Genomic DNA, 20,523 nt, shown 5'->3' with positions numbered 1-20,523 from the left:
CGGTTGGCTTGTTAATAAGCGTTTCTTGTCATTTAATCAGTTGTCAGCAAGAGGGTAGTGTTCCGACATTTAAAACATTTAAAAACATGACCCAATAAAACAATTCAAAAGGAACAAAGAATATGGTCGGACCGCGGAGTCGAACTCCTGTCATACTCCGGTCCACTCCGCTACCGAGGCTGACAACTTACAAATATGAACGTACACAGAGTCATGAACGTACACACTCTCAAAAATATGCCGTTTGTGCACCTATGATAAACGAAAAGGAGGAAAAACGTGCCCAATGGAGAAATATCACACAATGAAAGTCTAAACATGATTCGCAATAAAGTTAAAAACAGGAAACGTTATTCAGATCGACATTCTACTACACAGGTCTTTCTGTTCATTGGAGGGGCTGGACTGTGTAGAAAAGGCGCTGCTGATTTTAATATTATAGAAAACGCCGCATTTTACGGCGTCTTTGATACACGGAAGCGCCGTCTGCATGACCTGCCTTCCGTTTCCATCATACACCTTCCGTTTTCACTATACTCTCTCACACATACATACATTCTTCTCTTACATACATATATTTTCTTCTTACATACATTTATAATTTTTAATACTAAATGTATACTTTGAATACGTTTACATAAGAGCAAAATGTATAAATGTGTGCGTAAAAATATATGAATATAAGAGAAAAACGTTAGAATGTGCGCGTTAAAATATGTGAGCACAAGAGGAAAAATGTATGTGTGTGGAAGGAGAATGTGAGTGTGTGTGAAAGGAGAATGTGAGTGTGAAAGGAGAAAAATGTATGTGTGCGAGAGGAAAAATGTACGTGTGCGAAAGGAGAATGTATGTGTGTGAAAGGAGAATGTGAGTGTGTGAATGGAGAATGTGAGTGTGTGAAAGGAGAATGTATGTGTGTGAAAGGAGAATGTGAGTGTGTGAGAGGAAAAATGTACGTGTGTGAGAGGAAAAATGTACGTGTGTGAAAGGAGAATGTGAGTGTGTGAGAGGAAAAATGTACGTGTGTGAGAGGAGAATGTGAGTGTGTGAGAGGAAAAATGTACGTGTGTGAGAGGAAAAATGTACGTGTGTGAGAGGAGAATGTGAGTGTGTGAGAGGGAAAATGTATGTGTGTGAGAGGAGAATGTGAGTGTGTGAGAGGAGAATGTGAGTGTGTGAGAGTGCTAGAATGAATTTTGGCTTGTACGGCCCCTCATAGAAAAACCTTGAACGTAATATGGAAATTGACATGCATTGCAACACATTTCTTCTCACTTTTCGTTTTTCATCCATTTTCTCTGCTGCTAAAGAAACTCTTAAGTCTCTTAAAAGTCCTCCTTGCTAGTCGCTACTCCTAAAATCTTTCCATTCCATACTTTTAAGGGTTAAGATGCTTTATGAATTTTTTTTTTCTTTACTAGGATCTTTTCTGTAATTTTAAGGGGAAACGCCCACATTTCTAAGAATTTTCTTAGAATTTTGTCACTAGGAGCAACTCTTTGCTCTAAGATTTTTCATGAATATGGGCCCAGGGCCCGTATTCACAAAACATTTTATCTTAACACTAAGAGCTCTCCAAAACAGCAGTAAAAGTTTTTAGTTAAGAGTTTCCACTTAAAAGCTATTCACAATGCTGCTGAGAGCAACTTTTACTAAGGAACAGAAATAAATGTTAAGCTAAGAAAAAGGGCGGGGTTGACCTCGTTGCTATGGATGATGTCAGCAGTTTACTGATTATGACCACAGTGATTGGCTTATAGAGGATGGGTCTCTGTCAGTCATTTAATCATAGAAATATTATAGTATGAGGTCTCATGCTGACATACAGTATTTAAATTAAGATCTTAAAACAAAAATGTAGTCATATTCAAATAAAATGTTTTAATATTTATTGCCGTATTCAAATTAAGATTATAAAATATACACTAAATTACTAATTCAACAAATGAAGAGTTAATTTACAAAAACAGATAACTCTTTTTTTTCAAAATTCAAGTTTTTATTGTGCGTTCCAATTAATATTAATCAAATTGTTTGTTTTTTTATTGTTTTTATTAAGTAACAATAACTTAAAAAATACAGCTAACAAATACAACAAAACACAATAAAGAACATGATTTTTGAATTATTTTAAAAAAGGAGTTATCTTGTGAAAATAAACTATGTTCATATAAAGTAAATGTTCAGCTAATTGTAAGCATGTTGCCCATCTCATAAACAGTTAGCAGATATTAGTAGTCTTTATGGTTGAGCTCGTTGTCCTGAAATCTTTCTCAAATGTTTAAGTTTCAAGGTAAACTTTAACAGAGCATGCTGTTCAAGAATCCTTTTGTCAAGTCATTTACATGTAGTTACCACTAGGGGGCCTCATTGCTCTGAAAGACATGAAGAGCTAAGATCTGTATTTTTTTTCTTCACATATACAATTTATGTATAAATAAAATACATAAAAATACATACTTAAATAATCATAAGCTATAAGAAATAGACTAAAGAGTTCAGACATGCAAGCTTGTAACGCTTGTCAGTAATTTAAAAATAATGCCTATTAGTCTAATACACTTTGCATATTCACAAAATGATTGATGTAGTTTCTTATATTTACTTAACTATTCTTGGGTAAACTATATTGGAAAGAAATATTGGAAAAGCATCTCAGCTGTGTCGTAGTTTTCTGACAACTAGATGGTGCTAGAGAATTACTTTCAGAATCATTTATTTTCCTGTCAACCAAAGTTTTATTTAATTGTTCGGTGCTTTGTCTCTCAGTCTTTCATTTAGAACATTTATGTAGATGCCAGCTCGAGGAACCTCAAGCCCCAGGTCTGTTCTGCCCTGATTTTGGGGTTTGGGGTCCAGTTAGTTTATACAGCCTACATTTACATTTAAATGTTGTACAAAATAGTGTTACGGGTACAGTTAAATGTGTTTTGTGCGAGAAACAGCTTTTAGATATTGGTTTTACCATCTGATGCAATCAAATTACTTTACTAAAAATGTGACTGGGACAGACTATATGGGACAAAATTTACAATATTATTTTTTTAATCACTGTACACATTATTGATAAAACTTTACATCTCTGTGTTAAGTGCCTTGATGCTACAACGTATAAAATGTCTTTAACGTGTTTAACAATGAATTCACACTTTATGAAAATAAGCTATGAAAAACTAAAAAGACTTTTGAAAGAAATTAAAAACCTACAAATAAATATAAAACAGCTTAATGTCATTCAAACTTTTACAAAGGTCAACAGGCCTTTAAAGTTTTGTTTAGGTATTGTATCTCAGATTGTCCATCCAGTAGAATGCACTGTCTTCAGCCCATGAGCACATAATCATCTGAACAGTCCTCACTGCTTTTGTGTTTGGCTGTATCTGTCCTCATCTCAGGAATCCTTACAACTGCATAATCACAATCACTGTCCGCATCCTCTCGAGGCTGCCTTTCTGGTTTGAGATTGTTGTGGTCAATGGAGGCGTAGAGGACATCTTCAGTGGGCGACCCCTGTGGTTGAAGAGAAGACTGACGCATAGGAATTATACATTTACCAGCAGCTAAGTGCAGAAACCTTTGATATCTATCACACTGGTCTTTGCCCCTTGCTGTGAAACCACAAAAATGACTCTCAGTGTGAAAATAAAATCCTTTGTAAACCTTTGATTCATGTCTGCAATTCTTGATTTCTTATAGGCACAAGCACTCACTGCCATCCCAGCAAAGTTATACGGTATATGGATGGATGTATTTTTCCTACGAAGATAGTGTTATTTTAAATTATTGTACATGAATGCATTTTTATTGTTCTTTTTTAAAAATATGTTTGTTACTGCAGTTAAAGGGATATTTCAACCAAAAATGAAAAATTCATCATCATTTACTCACCCTTGTTATTTCAAACCTGTATGACTTTCTTTCTTTCTTCAGCAGAACACAAAAGAAGATATTTTGAAGAATGTTGTTAACCATGGCCCATTGCATTTATTTTGTGTTCGTACAATAGATGTGAATACCATCATTGTTTGGTTACCAACATTCTTCAAAATATCTTCTTTTGTGTTCTGCAGAAGAAAGTCAGTCATACAGGTTTGGAATGAGAGTGAGTAAATGATGACAGAATTTTCATTTCTGGGCAAACTATTTATGTAACCCAGACATTATGTATACATTTATCACTATCTTTCACATGCAGTACAGTATACAAGTCTGTGTAAATAAGCAAAGTTGTATACATATAAAACTTGTGTTTACAAAGCTTTTAAATAGGGTTCTACTGTTACCTTATTTATGATATCATGTTGACATTTAAACAAACAGGAACAACGCTGTCAGTAAAGGCAGGTCATCATTTGAATATCGCAGTCAACAGACATATTTTGAGCAGATTTGATGCCCCAAAATGCAAAACAAGTAAGCACAGCTGCGGTTGAGTTGCCCGTTCAGGCGGAAGAACCAGAATAACAGTGATGAACGTGACACTGCATTAAGTACTACTGTATGTACCATGATGTTAAGGGTTTTACAGAGTTTTTACATTTGAAAGCCAACATTTCTTGCCGGTATTAAGGAATGTAAGATACGGAGCTACAGATTAATTTCATGTTCACACTGTGAATATGTTCACACATATCTTCTGTGTAGTACTTTAATTATTTTCACAAAGAGTTAAAAACTGTTTCATCTCAGCTCACAGCCTATCAAGGTAAAAAGCAATACTTCTGGTCCTTGATTCTGATTGGTTGAGCCAAGTTCTAAGCTGTTATAAAATACCCCGATAACTTTATAACTGTTGAGCGCATTACATAGCCTAAATATCACTTTATTTACTTTATTTGATGAAACCTTGCTACGCATATGGAATAACCGTTTTATAAAAGCAATAAGCCCCGCAAAGCAGTGGGTTAGAGTGCATTTTATAACAGCTAAGGCTGTTATGCACTAAGCTAATGCACTGTAACCCACTGCTTCTTGGGGCTTATTGCTTTAACGATAACTCTTTCTTTAATATTAGGACTGTTCAGCATTCTTACCTTTTTGTTCATGTCACTCTGGTCGTCATTATCAGCTATATACAGAATAAAAAAACATTACCAATTGCTACCAATGAATAGCAATGATGATAGACAATGTAAGGATCTATTTATAAAATGTTAATCATAGCTGAGTTTGTATCATTTCAACATTCTAGCTACAGAACATAAGAACTTAACATAGAATCAGCTACAGAAGTGCACACTTGAAAAAGAAGCACTATATGTGACACACACATTGCAAGTATGGATGAATAAAGAGGAATCCTAGACATCTAAAACCTAAACACATCAGGTAGCTGTTGCTTTACAATTGTTCATATACTGTACGTTTATAAAGAAGATATTTATCTTACCAGCTTCCTCATGTTTCGTTTCGCTGAGGATATGATAAAAAAGTATAGAATGTAAAGCACCTGCCATTTACCACTTTAAAAATTCTCTGAATTTTAAGAAATCAGAAAACAGAAATAAAACAGAAATGAAAAAGATGATTGTTGACTTTATGTATCATCAGTACATACCCAGTCTCTGTAGATGACCCTCGACTGCAGCTTAAAGAACATCCCATAGTTTCAACAAACTTGGTGTTGTTTGTCAACAGTAGTGTAAATACTAAATCTATAACCGCAGTTTAGTACTGAAACGGTATGGTCCTGAACAGACTCGTCAATCAGACAATAAGATACAGGAGTTCGGGAGATACAGAAGAGGAGAAAGATGCAGAAAGCATTCAGCATAAAGCGATCAAACAACAGAGCGCTTGTATTTCATTTGTGTTTCCTGTATTCTGTGGTTTTCATTTGCCTCTGACAAGACACATGCTAATTTTCATGAGCGTGCTTGCACACATCTCACATTGTGCCCTCTGTCATACATTAGTGTAATTTGTAATTGCATGACAACAAACCTTTCTACTATTTTGGCTGATTTGCATGTCGTCCTAATGAAGCTCATATTCCATTTCTATACATGTAAACTTTCAATTTGTATGCATAATGTTTTGTTACGTTTTAGTATGCAAAGACCTTGCTGGAAAATATTGCACATGCAGGAGATGCTAAACTAAAAATGATTTCACACTCTGACAGGTTAGTAACAATAATTCAGAGAGTCTGTGTGCATAAGGATAACTGTCTATGCAGTTCCAAAGACCACATTATGTGGTTGAAGAACTCAAATGCTTAATCCTATATGTTTTTGATATACTGTACTGATGGTGAAATTTATGTTTCTGGCAGTTGCTGCATGCTAGGCACAGGAAGTTGTTCATTTCCTTCAAGCCCACATTGATACAAGCGTACACCAGACAAGCAATACTCTCCCACCATGAATTATGATGAGAGGAAGTGTTTTATAGGCTAATGTTTGAAGCATAATGTAATGTCAAAATCTACTTTTTCAGTTTATACTGTTTGGGAATGGCAAACATAAAATAATTATTTGCTATTGACTCCATTGGTAACTGTAATGAGACTGAGGTTTGCTTGGTGTAGTAAAATTACATTTTTGCAGTGCCGTCATTATACATATAGGGGGCAGTATGACAAAACCTACAAAAATACATATACCGTGTGATTATCACAACATGTGTATGCATGTACAACCCCCCTGTGTGGTCCCATGTGTGTGGCATCTGCCAGCAGATAATGCTTTATAAAGTAAAGTTTTGTTTTAATAGTTGTCAAAAGAGAATAAATATTAGAAAACTGAACACATAGAATTTTATTGTGGATTTCAGGAGGAATGAATAGATACCAGTTCTTCATCTTTTTCACTTTCTTGGAGCTGTCGTTGGGTGAGACGTATAGACTTTTTTCTTTACATTTCTCATTTGGGATTGGCATACTTTGGAACTCAAATATTGTTTTATTTGTGTTCATTTGTTTTATGAAACTGTACGGTAGATTTGTCTCAGTTTGGTTGAATGCATTATTAGTAAAATAACATGAAATAGCAATGTAGAATACCTTTTATACATTTTAAGGTTTAAATTGTACATACATTGATAGACTACTTACATTTATTTACTGTACAAGCCAAATGAACATGCATTATGCATCATGAATAAACTATTTAAAAACGATTTAACATTTTTTTAAATAAAATCAATAGTATGCTTATAAATTAACATTAACCTACATTAATAACTGTTGTTAAAATTATATTCATTGTTCATTATACCCAGTTTATGTTGAAACGTATTGTAAAGCGTTACAATATTTACTACTGTACATGTACTAAACTTTTGCATATACAATACTCTCTTGGTCAAAGCAGATGTATTCAAAGTGTGGTTCTCACATAGTTCTCACACTTAAAAAAATGTTGCACATTAAAAAAGTCATGTGACTATCAGTGTTGGGTGTAACTAGTTACTAAGTAATTAGTTACTGTAATTGAATTACTTTTCCCTTGAAAAAGTAAAGTAAGGTATTACTCTTATTTTTTCTGTAATTTAATTACAGTTACTTCTGATGTAATTTAACTAAATATTGTGTTATATATTCAATAGTGGAAAGACATCAAAATTATAAGCCTAACTTTAAAATGTATGCATTAATGTATCCTTCTCACAATTATTAGAATAATTTATGTAGTTATTTGTTATTTATTTGAATGAATTAAATAAGCCGTTTCAAGTCTATCCTTGGAATTAATTCTAATCAAGGTTGATATGGTATATACAAAGTAATTAGTAATACGTAATTAAATACTTTTTGGAGAGAGTAATTTGTACAGTAATCTAATTACACTATTGAATATGTAATTTGTAACTAGTAATTACTTAACTTAATTACTTTTTCAGAGTAACTTACCCAACACTGGTGACTATATAATTCTTAAACAGTGTAATAATGAACCATGTAACAATGAGTAATTAATTTCATTCTAAAAAGTCTGTCATTACAATGATTGGCTACTATTACAGTGTTTTCGTAAAAAACAAAATGAACATGTCAAGATTCATTTCAAGGTTGTATTGGTGCTGTGTTTTCTACGCAGTTGTGTATGAATCAGGACGGACCATCTATTGAAAAGTCCTGTTGCAGAGTTAGCTATTTACAAATTCTGCTAATTGAATATCGAAAAAGGGGACCACTGGGTAAGGGACGATGTAAAAAAAAAACACATTTTGTAGTGAAAGTCAAATGTCATTTTATGATGAAATGCAACATGACATTGTCATTTCAGCTAGCTTCAGATTTTTTAGTCTGATTACAAGTTTGATGTGGATGATGTTTTTACAATAGGTCCTTTGGATGGTATACTTTAGTGGTCTGACAACAACCATTTCTATTCGGTTTGAGGCTTTGTTTGTATACAGGTAATAACAGATCACTGAAGGGTTCACCTTCAACAACTGTAGGAAGTGGAGAGGTTTGAAACTTGTCCAAGATCTATTTAGCTTACAGGGATGGTTGACCCAAAAATGACCATTTACTCATTGTCTTGCCATCCAGAACCTGTATGACTTTCTTCTGCAGAACACAGAGGAAGATATTTTGAAGAATGTTGGTAACCGAACAACGGCGGTACCCATTGACTTGCACTGGTTTTGTGTCCATACAATACCAGCGAATGAGTACAACCATTGTTCGGTTACCAACATTCTTCAAAATATCTTCCTCTGTGTTCTGCAGAAGAAAGAAAGTCAAACAGGTTTGAAATGACATGAGGGTGAATAAATGATGGCATAATTTTTTGGTGAACTGTCCCTTTAATGTGCGTATAATGTGTTGATAGGATGGAGTTTCCAGGTGAGCAACAGGAAAACCTCTACTAATAAATAACATGTTTCTCTCTCTTGTAAACAGGTAAACTCATTAACATAAAAAGGGGGAGCACTTTAACATTTCCTCTACCAGAGATTCCAGAGGGGACGTCCATTAATGAGATAGAATGGAAATACTATAGCAACAAAACCATACTGCTGGCCAGGATCTTTCTAAATAAAAGTCAAGAGTCAAAAATTTACAGTAGAAGAACTGGCGTGCAAACTACGGACAATGGTACACTTTCCATGGAAGATATTAAAGATGAGGACTCTGGCAACTACTCTTGCACTATCATTTTCCAGGATCACAGAACACAAACACATCACATTTATCTTCAAGTGCTACATGGTTTTAAACATTGTATTGTAATATCATCAAAATATCCTTAATTTTTAATGCTTACATTTATTTTTTGTAACTTAATGTAACTAATATGTGTCCAGATCAATATCCTGAACAACACAGTCCTGTGCAAAACTCAACTTCTAAACCAGCAGGTACATTTCATTACACTCTTTATATAACAATGTATGTTTGCATGGCATGTGAGCTTTGGTTATGAAGGGCTAGTTCAGCCAAAATGAAAATTCTTTCATCATTTACTCATGTCATTCCAAAGCTGTATGACTTATTTTCTTCTGCATAACACAAACGAAGACACTAGCCTCCATTGCCTTCCATATGGCCACAAAACCCTGTGAAATTTTTATGTTCCACAGGTGAATAAATGATGTCAGAATTTTCATTTTTGGTTGAACTATCACTTTAACGCCGTAGCTATGAAACATCTCATGAAGCCAGAAGTATAAATAGTAATATGCTATCCAGAATTCCACATCTTTACTGACATCATGCAACTCCTTAAAGCTCATTTATATTTTATATCCTTTCCTCATAGATCCCCATGATCCTGATATATCATTGATCGCAATACCCGTGTGCTCAGCGCTCTCAGTTATCCTTATTGTAGCCATTATTGTCATCTTCTGGTGTAGAAAAAAGTGTTGTTGCACTTCAAGTGAGTGTGATTGTAATTCATTGTTTTCTGTTGTCTTTACTATACAACTGTACTTCTCGATTTAACCAATAGAATTTTTGAAATGCCTAATTAGATTGCCTAATTTTAACATCAATGTATTCGTTTGTTGTGTTTCGCAGAGGAACCCATCTACATCAACAAAGATGTTGTCCGTAAAACAAGGAAATGAAAGGTCGTAGCTGGACACAGGATGTTGACTAAATTAGCACTTCAACCGACAGCAGGAGATGCCAGAGAAGCTGAAATTTTAATGCACTGTTTGATTTAATCTGCATCACATTGGCGATCTCTAAGAGCTCTGAGTTAACAGTGCATTACATTTAGACATTTAGCAGAAGCTGTTATCCAAAGCGACTTGTGGAGAGAGATGAAGAGGGGTGTCACATGAGCTCTTTCGGACTCCAGGAAGTGCAAAGATCATGGGACCACACATACTGATAAAATGCATAAACTGAATGCAAAACACCTGCCAAATGTATATATATTAAAGCAAATTTTGCTAATTGAACATTGAAATAGGCACCATTTGGTAAGGGACCGTGTAAAAAGTTCACACATTATAGATAAATGAACTCGCATGTCAAATGTAATTTTATTTTATTTTATTTTATGGGGAAAATCTTGTTTATGAACAGGTGGTGAAAATGGGTCATTGGTTTTCTTTGTTGTTGTTCTCCTTATTTATTAAATTCTGATTTGATTAAAAACGTTTTTCTGGTGGTCATTTCTGTGCAGCTCTGAAAGGAACCACAATGTGTTGCAGCCCAAAATGCTATAATACATTTAATTAAACTTCATAAACATGAACTGTATTGACTGAGTTAGTGTTTCATGTTACAGCGGCCTCCAAGCACCTGTGTGTGTGCATGTCTTTGCAGGTTGACATTTGGATACAGAAGCATGTCTAATTCACTGGCCAAAGAAAATGTATTGTTCTAAAGTTTCCTTTCATGAAAGTTTCCACTCACTGAAACAGATGCAAGCCCAACTACCTCACACACAACATCTTTACATTTTACAGATCTATGTCACCCTGCTGGCAAGAGTGACTCTGTGGTATATTGGTTGACTGACCTCATTCTAAATACAGGTCAAGTAATGGCATTCTTCAGTTACTATGGACCTCACTTGTAAACGAGATCTTCTGTACAGCTATAAATGCTGTCCTAAGCATTTTGATCATTGACCTCATTGGGTCCTCGTTGGGTTTAACTGGTATTACTGCAACCTAAAAAATGCTGGGTTATTTTCAAACCAGTGTTGGGTCAAACAGAGATGACCATTGGGTTGTAATTTAACCTATGCAAACCCATTGTTTGGTCAAATATAAACATTTTCTTGGTTAATTGAACCTATCGGCTGGGTTTTTTGACCCAACGCTGGGTTGAAAATAGAGTCTTATTAATATTCAGTGAGAAGAACATCTGTTATCGTTAACCTACACAAATTCAATGTTTAACAGATATCAGTAAAATTGTCCCAATTTAACCACTAGAGGTCAGGCTTGATTGGGAAAGAATCAAGATAAATTGAAATCATATTTACTGCCATATTTACTCACCTCATCAATTTTTTCAGAATAATTTAACGTATTTTAAGCATTGCGTTTTGATCAGGAAACCAAACTGACCAAGCTGATAACAACAAAGCAATTCAAGATGTGATTACAGCTCATCAAATGTTCCTGATAGTGATACCAGTAGAAAACAGGAACAATGCTGTGTGTGTGTGCGTGACTAGTGATATGTTGTCCGTGCATAAGTGTGCGCATGTGTGTGAGTTAACTAGTGATATGTCGTCCATGCATAAGTCTATGAACAGTCTTGTTTGGACAGACAGCTGATTAGGTTCAAACAGTGTCACTCTGTGGTCAACGTCAGAAAATCCAGTGGTCAGTGGTAGGCGGAGAAAGGACCATTTACCATTCAGTTGATTTTTCGCTAAGAAGAGAGTGTTGTGCTGTGACCAGAGGAGAGCTACACCCCAGAGGTATTGTGAGACATTCAATGATAGTTGGTAAAACTTTTAATATTAAACTTAAGCCTTATAATTTCCCACACTTTACTTATTTAATGTTTCATTTGTCTGTAATTTTCTTTTGAGTATTAATAAATGATCAGGTAAAGTTTGGCAAGAACTAAATTAATCTCTTGGTTTTATTTCAATGTTTTTTTATTTTAAAATGTTGAACGTTTAGTCAGTATACTTTTTATTTTCAATATTTATTTAATTTTGAATATGCACACATAGTATTCTTTTTGTTTGTGATATGTGGACCCAGATGGCAGCCCTTTAATAAGATGTTGGAAACAACCCTGATTGACAGAGATCATCACCATCAAGACTGTCCTGGACTGTTAAATGTCCTCTCACTATAAAAGGTACAACAACTCTTTTATAATTTTGAACACATCTTACAGTATAGCTAATGCTTAGACTATTACAAGTCATTCTTGCAATTTTGACAAAGCTTCCGTGTCAGCAAGTTGGATAACAAGTCTCTCACATTGGACCCTCCTAGCCATCCTTATTGTTGACCCCTCCCTTTATCATACATTATGGTGTTATAGTTAGTTAAATGATTTATTCCATCACATTTCTTCTCCTGTAGGTGAAGATGTTTGTGGTCTCCTTGGCAAGATGTCTACAGATGTGTCTGTCTTTGGTAATGGTGTCCAGACTGCAAGGTACACACCCTTGCAGTTATTTTAATGTTGTAAGCTGTGTATTTCTGCTGATTTTAGCATCGATGTGTCTTAGGCAGGGTCTCAGCTCCAGCACGTCTGGAGGCTCAAGCTGACAAACCCTTCACTCTGAGCTGTACGCTTGTCAAGGCTAGAGGGGAATCGGTTCATCAGATCCGCTGGCTGGACGTACAGAACCAGACCTTAATCACTTACCAGCCCGGTCAGCAGGACAGTGTGAGTGGTCAACAGCACGTGGAGCTTGCTGCCTCTGCACGCGATGCGAGTGCTATCACCATCAAGAGAGTCAGCTACAGAGATGAGGGCTGTTACACCTGCATCTTTGAGATTTATAACAAGGGCTCACGGGAGGGACAGACCTGCCTTACTGTTACAGGTGAGTCATGTTATGTGAGAGAGAGAGTGAGAACTGTGAGATCTATTTGGTAGAAATAGCTAGAAATGAACAGGGGCACTGTAAGGGGGGGAGGTTGCCCACTTTTTTCGGACCCTGCCGAGGTCTGTGTCACCTGTGACCCCCGGAAGGCTATCGCGGATTGACCGAGGGGGATCCCCCGAAAAACGATCGTAAGGAGCCCAGACTGGAAATTAGAGAGGCGCTCAGAATACCAAGCCTGTTGAATTCATTGTAATTCTTCTATTAGTCTGATACAGTCGCTGACCTGCAATCAATAACAAAATTATTCATTCATTATTATTTCTTTATCGTGTATTTTCGTTAGAATGATGTATTAGCCAATCAGCATCCAGAACAACACATTTGATTTAACATAACACAGTTTAGTACATACTGTATAGATTATTAACATCTTACATATAGTACAACGAAATATAGAGTCTACCAGTTCTATAATTTTTTATTTAAAGTCTTTCTTTTTATCTCTGCAGCAACAGTGATCTCAGACGGTAATATGACTGTTGTGGCTGGTAAAGAAGCAATCCTGGGTTGTCGGTACGGCCTGCCAGATAAAGTCAAGCAGGTATTGTGGAAGAAGATAGTGAATAAGGCAGAATCCCACGATGTCGCGTTTTTCGCAAAGCAGAGTGACCCTGTAATTGACGAAGAGTATGTGGACCGTGCGAGTCTGAGCCCTTCGCTATCTGACACACATCTTGCACTGTGGCCGGTCAGAACTGAAGATGAGGGCTGCTATACCTGCGAGTTCCACACGTACCCAGAAGGCATCAAGACCGCTACAGGTTGCCTCACTATATATGGTAAGATCTGCTAATTCACAGTTGAGAATAAGGAAAGCTCTCATACTGTATATGGATTATACAGATTACATTTACATTTCTGGCAGAATTTTTTCTCAAAGCATATCCCATTTGTTATGAAGTATAGTTTTCAGTACCAGCTGTCATGAGTTACCAGGCGACAGAGTCAGTTGCGGGGAGAAAACAGAAGTTTATTAACACGGTAGATAGACAAGACAGTCAATAGTGACACCACCAGTAGCACGGAGATTGGCGGGGAGAGACTCGACCCGCCGAACAGCAAGCACCCTCGTACGGGAGAGAACTCGAACCACAGAAATCCTGGAGCGGGGAGAATGCTCGACCCGATGACACTCGGAGAGAGAGAGAACTGCTTCAGCAGAGATCCAGAGGCGGGGAGAATACTCGACCCGGCGACACACGATGTGCAAGAATCAAAGAGTCCAACCCCGTCCGGGGAAATCCAGTGTCTAGAGGGTGAAGTCTGGTGGTGATGAGTGAGCGAGTCCGGGACGCCAAAGGGTACTGAGGAGAGGGCAGAGAAAATAACGAGAGCGGGCAAAAACCAAACTAAGAAGGGTACCAGAGGGAAGCAAGACTTGGCAAAGGCTAGAGTAGACTAAGAGAACTACGAAAAATAACAAAGACTATGACTGAGACTATGACTATGACTATGACTACGACTACGACTACGACTACAACTATGACAAAGACTAGAGAACAGGTAATATCCGCTAAGAGGAAACTGGCCAAAAGGCAGTACGAGAAGTCAAAGCTGGCTAAAGAGCAACGGTCTGACATAGGACAAGAGGAACTAAATAGGGAAACCTAAAGAGTTACAGGTGAACGGGATACGGAATAATGGATAAACTGATGGCCGGGATAATCTAGGTGAACAGTGTGAAGAGGTGATGAGAAACCAGTGAGGGGAAAGCCTGGCGGAGAGACATGAGGGCGGGGCAAATGACGTAGACACCGAACACATGGCGAACTGTCAAATCAACGAGCACATGCGCTCCACAAAAAACAACATACACAGTGCTAGATACAACCAAGACGTGAACGGGATCACGACAACCAGCATCACAGTAGTAGTCCTCTTCAAGTGGTCTTTTCAACAAGATACAGATATTCAAGTTTAAAGTACAATTGAAATTAAAAATGACAATTCTTATTTTTTCATAAAATATTGCAGCGTTTATAATAAATCGCTTATCAATGTGAGTCATTTTCTTTTCAAATTCATGTACCCTCATAATCTTCAATTAAAATCTGAAAATGCACGTCCGCCCAGAAATGACTATCCATTTCAAATGACGTAAATTAGACGGCTTGGGCGGAGCATCCGTTAACTCCTCCCCTTCAACTGTCAGTCTGCTGCTAATTTCTTTTATACATCCAATCAATTCGCAGTGAAAAACACAAGCCACGCCCACTGATTTTCTCTTTTGAAATTCCTTTTCACTCAAAAATGCGTCCGAATACGGAAGTAAAAACGATCGCAACTTGAGGTTCACGGGGACTTTAAACTGCTGATATTTGATTATTATTTAGATTAAGAAACTCAAATCAAGTGTGTGCAACTGGTAGGACTGTACTACAGCACAGAGGGCAAAACAAGGCTAAACACTGAGGACAAGAAAATGAAGACAACAGAGGGAGAGAGAGAGAGCGAGAGAGAGAGAGAGAGAGAGAGAGAGAGAGAGAGAGAGAGAGAGAGAGAGAGAGAGTAAATGAAACGGATTGTGTCTGTGGGATCTATGATTCATTCAGATTGCTAAAGTGCATGACTGTGACACTGTTCCACAAACACAGTGCTCCTCTATTTCTCTCTCAGATGGATGTTCATTGCTTTCTTTTTGTGCTGTACTTTTGCATTTGTTAAAACTTCTTGTGTTTGACACAACCAACGACAACTGACAGTTATGGGGGAAACTATATTGAATTTCTCTCCCTCATGTTGTTCCAAACCTCAGCTGTGTTTATCTCGTATGTAGGATTTTTTTTACTATTTGTTACGTAGCTATTGCCAAAGAACAATCATTTTGTCCATGGGATGTCAAGCTCCAGAAAGGTCAAAATCCCATTTGGTACAGCACAAGACATTAATGACACAATTATTAGTGAAAATGACCATCTGTTTCTTATTCTTATTCTATGTTTTTCACAGTGTTTGTAATTTTTGGAGAGGAAAATACGACACAATACAAGTTTGAAGCAACATAATGGGTGAATAATGAAAGAAATTCCTATTTTGGGTGAACTATCCCTTTAATCATTCATCTTTTATTCATATCAATTCTGTTTTGTTCTGAAAGGGTCATGCTTTTGCAAGAATGCAAATGGCTTATTTGCTGTCCGAATGAAAAGTGTTTAAGCGCTGTGGTTTGATAGGCATCTCTGTAGCTCTGAGCTAAAGGCAAAGCTATGTGGGCTTAGCGATGGCATGCAGATCTATTGATTTACAAAGACAGTTCTTGCTTTTCAAGTCAACACAAAGGGTTTTATTCAGTAGTCAATACTTGTTTTTTCATTGGGATGATACATTTCCTCTTGTACTGTATTACAGCACACATTCCTGTACAAACTGCATGAATAACAAATAAAGAGCAGCCACCAGTTTAACATCAGTTTATGTATTGTGTATCTTTACAGTACTGCCCAAACCTCAAGTAAGCTACAAGACCACATCTCCAGGAGTGATCGAGGCAAACTGTACCGCTGTTGCTCGGCCACAGGCTGAAATAGTGTGGAATGTAGAAGGTAATAATAGGACCATCGGTCCACCTGTGTCCACTGTTATCCAGCAGAGTGACGGGACCACACTGGTCATCAGTACATTGATAGTACAGGCTGGACTCTTGAAGGATGTTTCAGTCAAATGTCTTGTTCACCACAAAGGACTGGAGACTGCCATTGCTGTTTCTATGAACACTAAGAGTGAGTGTAAAATATTTACTTGCACACTAATGAATGGCATACACCGACTTGATTGGAACAAATTTACTTAATGCAGACATTTTTATAAGAAATTTGTGATATTTAAGATAAAAAAGACTAGGGATGATGTGCTATTTTGGTTCAGACATCCTTGAAATTAGACAAAACTAAGAAAACAAGGCATGAGAAAATTTGCCAAACTATGTGTTATTTCTGGCTGTGCAATCATCTGTTCTTCCAAAGTACTTCAGTATTTGAACTGACTTTTATAAATTTTCTGCAATTTCAGTAGCACATTTTGACACAATGTAATAATGACTTTATTTCAAATTTTTATGTAATTGGGAATTAAAGTACCAAAGTGCTCTTGTCACTTCTATCAGGAGTGTTCAAATAAAGCCCTCAGCACCGCCCCCTTCTAGAATGTGTTGGAGGTCTTCCTAATTAACACATGAGCTGATAAGTTGCATCAGGTGTTTTGAATTCGGGAGACATCTGAAACTTTCTTAAGAAGATCGAGGACTTGATTAGAAAATCCCGTGCATTTATTTTATTAGTACAAGTTGAATAAAGGGTAACACTTTACAGTAAGGTTGTATTTGTTAACATTAGTAAATACATTAACTACTAAGAATGAGCAAATAGTTTTTAGCATATATTAATCAACACAAATTCTCATGTTGCATTAATGTTACCAGTTACAATACTTTCTTCAAAAAATGTCTTCGTAAATGCTGAAATTAACATGAACGAAGATGGTCAGGTTTTCTGGGCCAGTCATTCATCAGTGTCCCTCAGTATACGTCCAGCTTCAAGAGAGCTGCTTTTGGACAGAAATATTGGGCCAAATTCAGGATAACATGAAAGTGAATGAGTATCTTTAAAGCCAAGAAAATAATCGTTAGTCCTTGCCAAATCCCCTTTGCAAGATTCAGAGTTCAGATTTAACCCTATGAAACACACCTGAACAAATTAATATGGTCTCCAGGATTATTACAAAAATGCAGGTAGGTCGTGTTTAATACAGGTTGTAGCTAATCTCAGCAGGAAAGTGGATATTAATGTCCAGAGTTGAGAAACCCTGGTCTATAGTCAAATCAGCTGTGCTGATGTTCAATACAACAGTTGTTTGTGTCATACTACTGCTCTATGAACAGTTATTTGTTTGTCCTTTTGTGTCGTTCCAGTTGGCACAGCACTCGCTATCCTGATCTCCGTGACGACTGTCGCTTTTCTCCTGGTTCTTTGCCTCTGTTTCTGTTTGTGGAAGTGTGTCCTACGTAAGGATGGTGGGTGTTCTGAATAAAACTGGAAACAATCTGTTGTGAAACTATGCAATACAATTAAGTTTACAAATAAAGGCTCAATTTTTGCATTAAAATGTCCAAAAGACACTAGCACTTTTTGGTTACTTGTGTAAATACATTATCCCAAATTTTTATTTCCAACAATGTTTGAATATGAAAAAAATTGATTTTTTAATTTAAACCAGTGTTGAGTCACATTTTAATGGTGTCATGGCTGTGTACACCACTCTGATGGCTTACATTGTAACATAATCGAATTTAATTTTGTCATCCATGAACATGATTTGTACGTCCCGTTGGATTGATTTCAATCGGCAGTAAAGGTTAAGCAGACACACCTCCCGTCATTCCACGCTCCCTCATTCATCAAGTCTTTGTTAGTATTTTGCGCCCTCTGGTGGTGAAAATAATAAAATAATTGTAGGCTATATAATGATGAAAAAACATCAGTCAATCATTTTTTGTCAAGATTTTTTTTCTAACAAATATCATTTAATTACTTTAAACAATTTACTTTAACAGTGTATTTCGTTAAGTCCTACAAAACGTCAAACTGTTAAATAATTTATTTTTTATATAATTTAAATTAAGCTTCTCATGATATATCTGCATGTGTGTGTGTGTTGTATATTTGTAACCAGAGCATGAAGAACACAACTTACCAAGAAGAGGCACAAGAGAACAAGAAGCAGGCAGCTGAATGTAAGTGTTTTCTTCAGAACAGGAAGAGCTAAGCGCTTCTTCCTGTGACCTGTTTCAGCTTCACTACAATGACCTGTACTTTCCTGAATCTTGCAGATACACTGAATTTTCTTAATTTAATATAATCTAAATGAATGTCTATCTTTCATCCCAAATTTTTCTATTCTTATAGTTTTCTTTGTAATATATCCAAAGATGTTTTGAACAAAGAAAGCTTTTTATATAAAATGTTCATATTTTTTGACACGTTTTTATTGTTCTAACAAACCTGGCAGTGTAATGTATTTTTAATCTGTGCTCCGTCATGTGTCCACAGATTGACATGCTTCAGGATGCACTGAAAAACATCTCACCTAAACAAAGTGTCCTCATGTTCTTTGCTTTTCCAACCAAAGACGTCCAGTGACACTTTAAATATGAAAACATGTCACATTTTAAATTCAAAAGGTGTAACTAACATGAAGGTTGCAGAAGGAATCCATGTTAGCATTGTACATAATGATCACAAAGTAAAATTGTCTTCAAAATTCAGGTCCTAATGTGTACAAAAAATAAACTTTGGATGGAATGTTCCAGTTGTTTGTTTTCTGTATTTCATAACAAACAATTATTTTGGATTAGGATTAAATTATTACCCTAATTAATTCAGTCATTTTTATTTTATTCGTTTATGTACAGCTGTGTTGACATGTGTATAGAAGTCAAAATTGCAAGACTAAAATCAAACTTATTTTATACTGAAAAAATACTTGTTAGGTTATGCGGCTTTCACATCGGACGCGGAATGCGCTGCGCTGGCCACTGGGTTCAGGGTAGCCCTTCAATTTGCGCTGCGCTGGCCAGAGCAAAGTAGGCGGAGTTTTCAAAACAGCGGGAGTTCTATATATTTTATATGGCAAAAGAGCTTTATTTCAAAGTAGTGGAGGAGGCTAGAGGAGGGGAAAAACGGCATGCTGCCGCTGCCCGTGTCCATTTCACATGCATATTGCCTACCCAGGGGCGGATTTAGTGATTTGGGGGCCCTAGGCAAATCCATGTATGGGGGACCCAACTATGCGCCATTTTACGTTACTGCAACCCTTATTTTTCTTCCTCCTCAAAGCACAAAACTTTTCACCCCCAAAGTGACAGGGGAAAACTAAACTTAATAAACAAAGATAAATTCCCAAATGAAAACATAGGAAAACCCATAGAATACATCTGCAGGGTTTTTCCTGGCTAAAAATGAGGCGGAGGTTGTGCAACCCACTTATAAAGTTATATAAAGCATTACATTTATTCAATCAAACAGAAAAGTTGAAAATTATAATATGAGCCTTTTTTATAAGACTTTTTAGCCCATAAGTAACCAGTATAACTAAAGGAGCAAAGCTCATTTACACCATACGTTCCTTGTAGTTCACTGAGCTTTGAACGATTCACTGATCTCTTACATTATGTGTAAACGAATTGGTTCAAAGGAGTCATTTGTTTGCGAGTCTTTCTGATCGCAATGTGCGTTCATACTGGCGAACTCGCTGTGTACAGAATAACGCTGATTCAACGAGCCAACTTCACACCTAAAAACATTAGAATGATGTACAGCAAGTTAATTAAGAACACCTTTTCAAAAAATTGAATGTAAAAAATCTGAACAACCGTGAAACACAGCTAATACAGCTCCTAATAGCTATAGCTATTTTACTGAACTCTTCAGCGTCTCAATGCGGTGGTAACGAAACAGCGCCTATATTGTGGCGTAATGCTGCAACTGCAGTTACAAATGACAATCTGTTTTTTTGTGAAGACACTCCTCTTTTA

At 36.5% G+C, this 20,523-nt stretch overlaps 2 protein-coding genes across 3 annotated transcripts; one reads left to right on the top strand and one right to left on the bottom strand.

Moving 5' to 3' along the window:
* Nucleotides 1–2,085: 2,085 nt before the first annotated feature.
* Nucleotides 2,086–5,812, bottom strand: si:ch211-214p13.7 (uncharacterized). 2 transcript variants are annotated; one of them, XM_057336157.1, is made up of 4 exons: nucleotides 5,558–5,812; nucleotides 5,390–5,412; nucleotides 5,034–5,068; nucleotides 2,086–3,528 (listed from the first exon to the last, which is right to left on the bottom strand). In XM_057336157.1, exons 1-4 carry the CDS (start codon nucleotides 5,602–5,604, stop codon nucleotides 3,322–3,324), a joined length of 312 nt encoding a protein of 103 aa, XP_057192140.1. In that variant the 5' UTR covers nucleotides 5,605–5,812; the 3' UTR covers nucleotides 2,086–3,321. The 2 variants fall into 2 exon arrangements, with proteins under 2 accessions (XP_057192140.1, XP_057192141.1); XM_057336158.1 differs by having other exon boundaries at nucleotides 2,086–3,510.
* A 5,854-nt stretch (nucleotides 5,813–11,666) lies between these two features.
* Nucleotides 11,667–19,291, top strand: zgc:113337 (uncharacterized protein LOC503741 homolog). The gene is made up of 9 exons (XM_057336014.1): nucleotides 11,667–11,840; nucleotides 12,133–12,232; nucleotides 12,463–12,538; nucleotides 12,612–12,932; nucleotides 13,445–13,774; nucleotides 16,430–16,714; nucleotides 17,902–18,003; nucleotides 18,663–18,723; nucleotides 19,040–19,291. The coding sequence occupies exons 3-8, from the start codon at nucleotides 12,469–12,471 to the stop codon at nucleotides 18,719–18,721; spliced, it is 1,167 nt and encodes a 388-aa protein (XP_057191997.1). The 5' UTR covers nucleotides 11,667–11,840; nucleotides 12,133–12,232; nucleotides 12,463–12,468; the 3' UTR covers nucleotides 18,722–18,723; nucleotides 19,040–19,291.
* The last annotated feature ends 1,232 nt before the right edge of the window (nucleotides 19,292–20,523 follow it).

Source organism: Triplophysa rosa, linkage group LG6, assembly GCF_024868665.1.
Source record: "Triplophysa rosa linkage group LG6, Trosa_1v2, whole genome shotgun sequence".
Lineage (NCBI taxonomy): Eukaryota > Metazoa > Chordata > Actinopteri > Cypriniformes > Nemacheilidae > Triplophysa > Triplophysa rosa.
This window is presented reverse-complemented; position numbering and strand designations above follow the sequence as displayed.

Bases quoted from the DNA above. Each gene is read 5' to 3' on its own strand.
- si:ch211-214p13.7 (XM_057336157.1), bottom strand. From the start codon at position 5,604: ATGGGATGTTCTTTAAGCTGCAGTCGAGGGTCATCTACAGAGACTGG. The intron at 5,069-5,389 runs GTAAGATAAATA...TTCTGTATATAG, and splicing joins AACGAAACATGAGGAAGCTG to CTGATAATGACGACCAGAGT. The intron at 3,529-5,033 runs GTAAGAATGCTG...CCTATGCGTCAG, and splicing joins AGAGTGACATGAACAAAAAG to TCTTCTCTTCAACCACAGGG.
- zgc:113337 (XM_057336014.1), top strand. From the start codon at position 12,469: ATGTTTGTGGTCTCCTTGGCAAGATGTCTACAGATGTGTCTGTCTTTG. The intron at 12,539-12,611 runs GTACACACCCTT...GATGTGTCTTAG, and splicing joins AATGGTGTCCAGACTGCAAG to GCAGGGTCTCAGCTCCAGCA. The intron at 18,004-18,662 runs GTGGGTGTTCTG...ATTTGTAACCAG, and splicing joins GTGTGTCCTACGTAAGGATG to AGCATGAAGAACACAACTTA.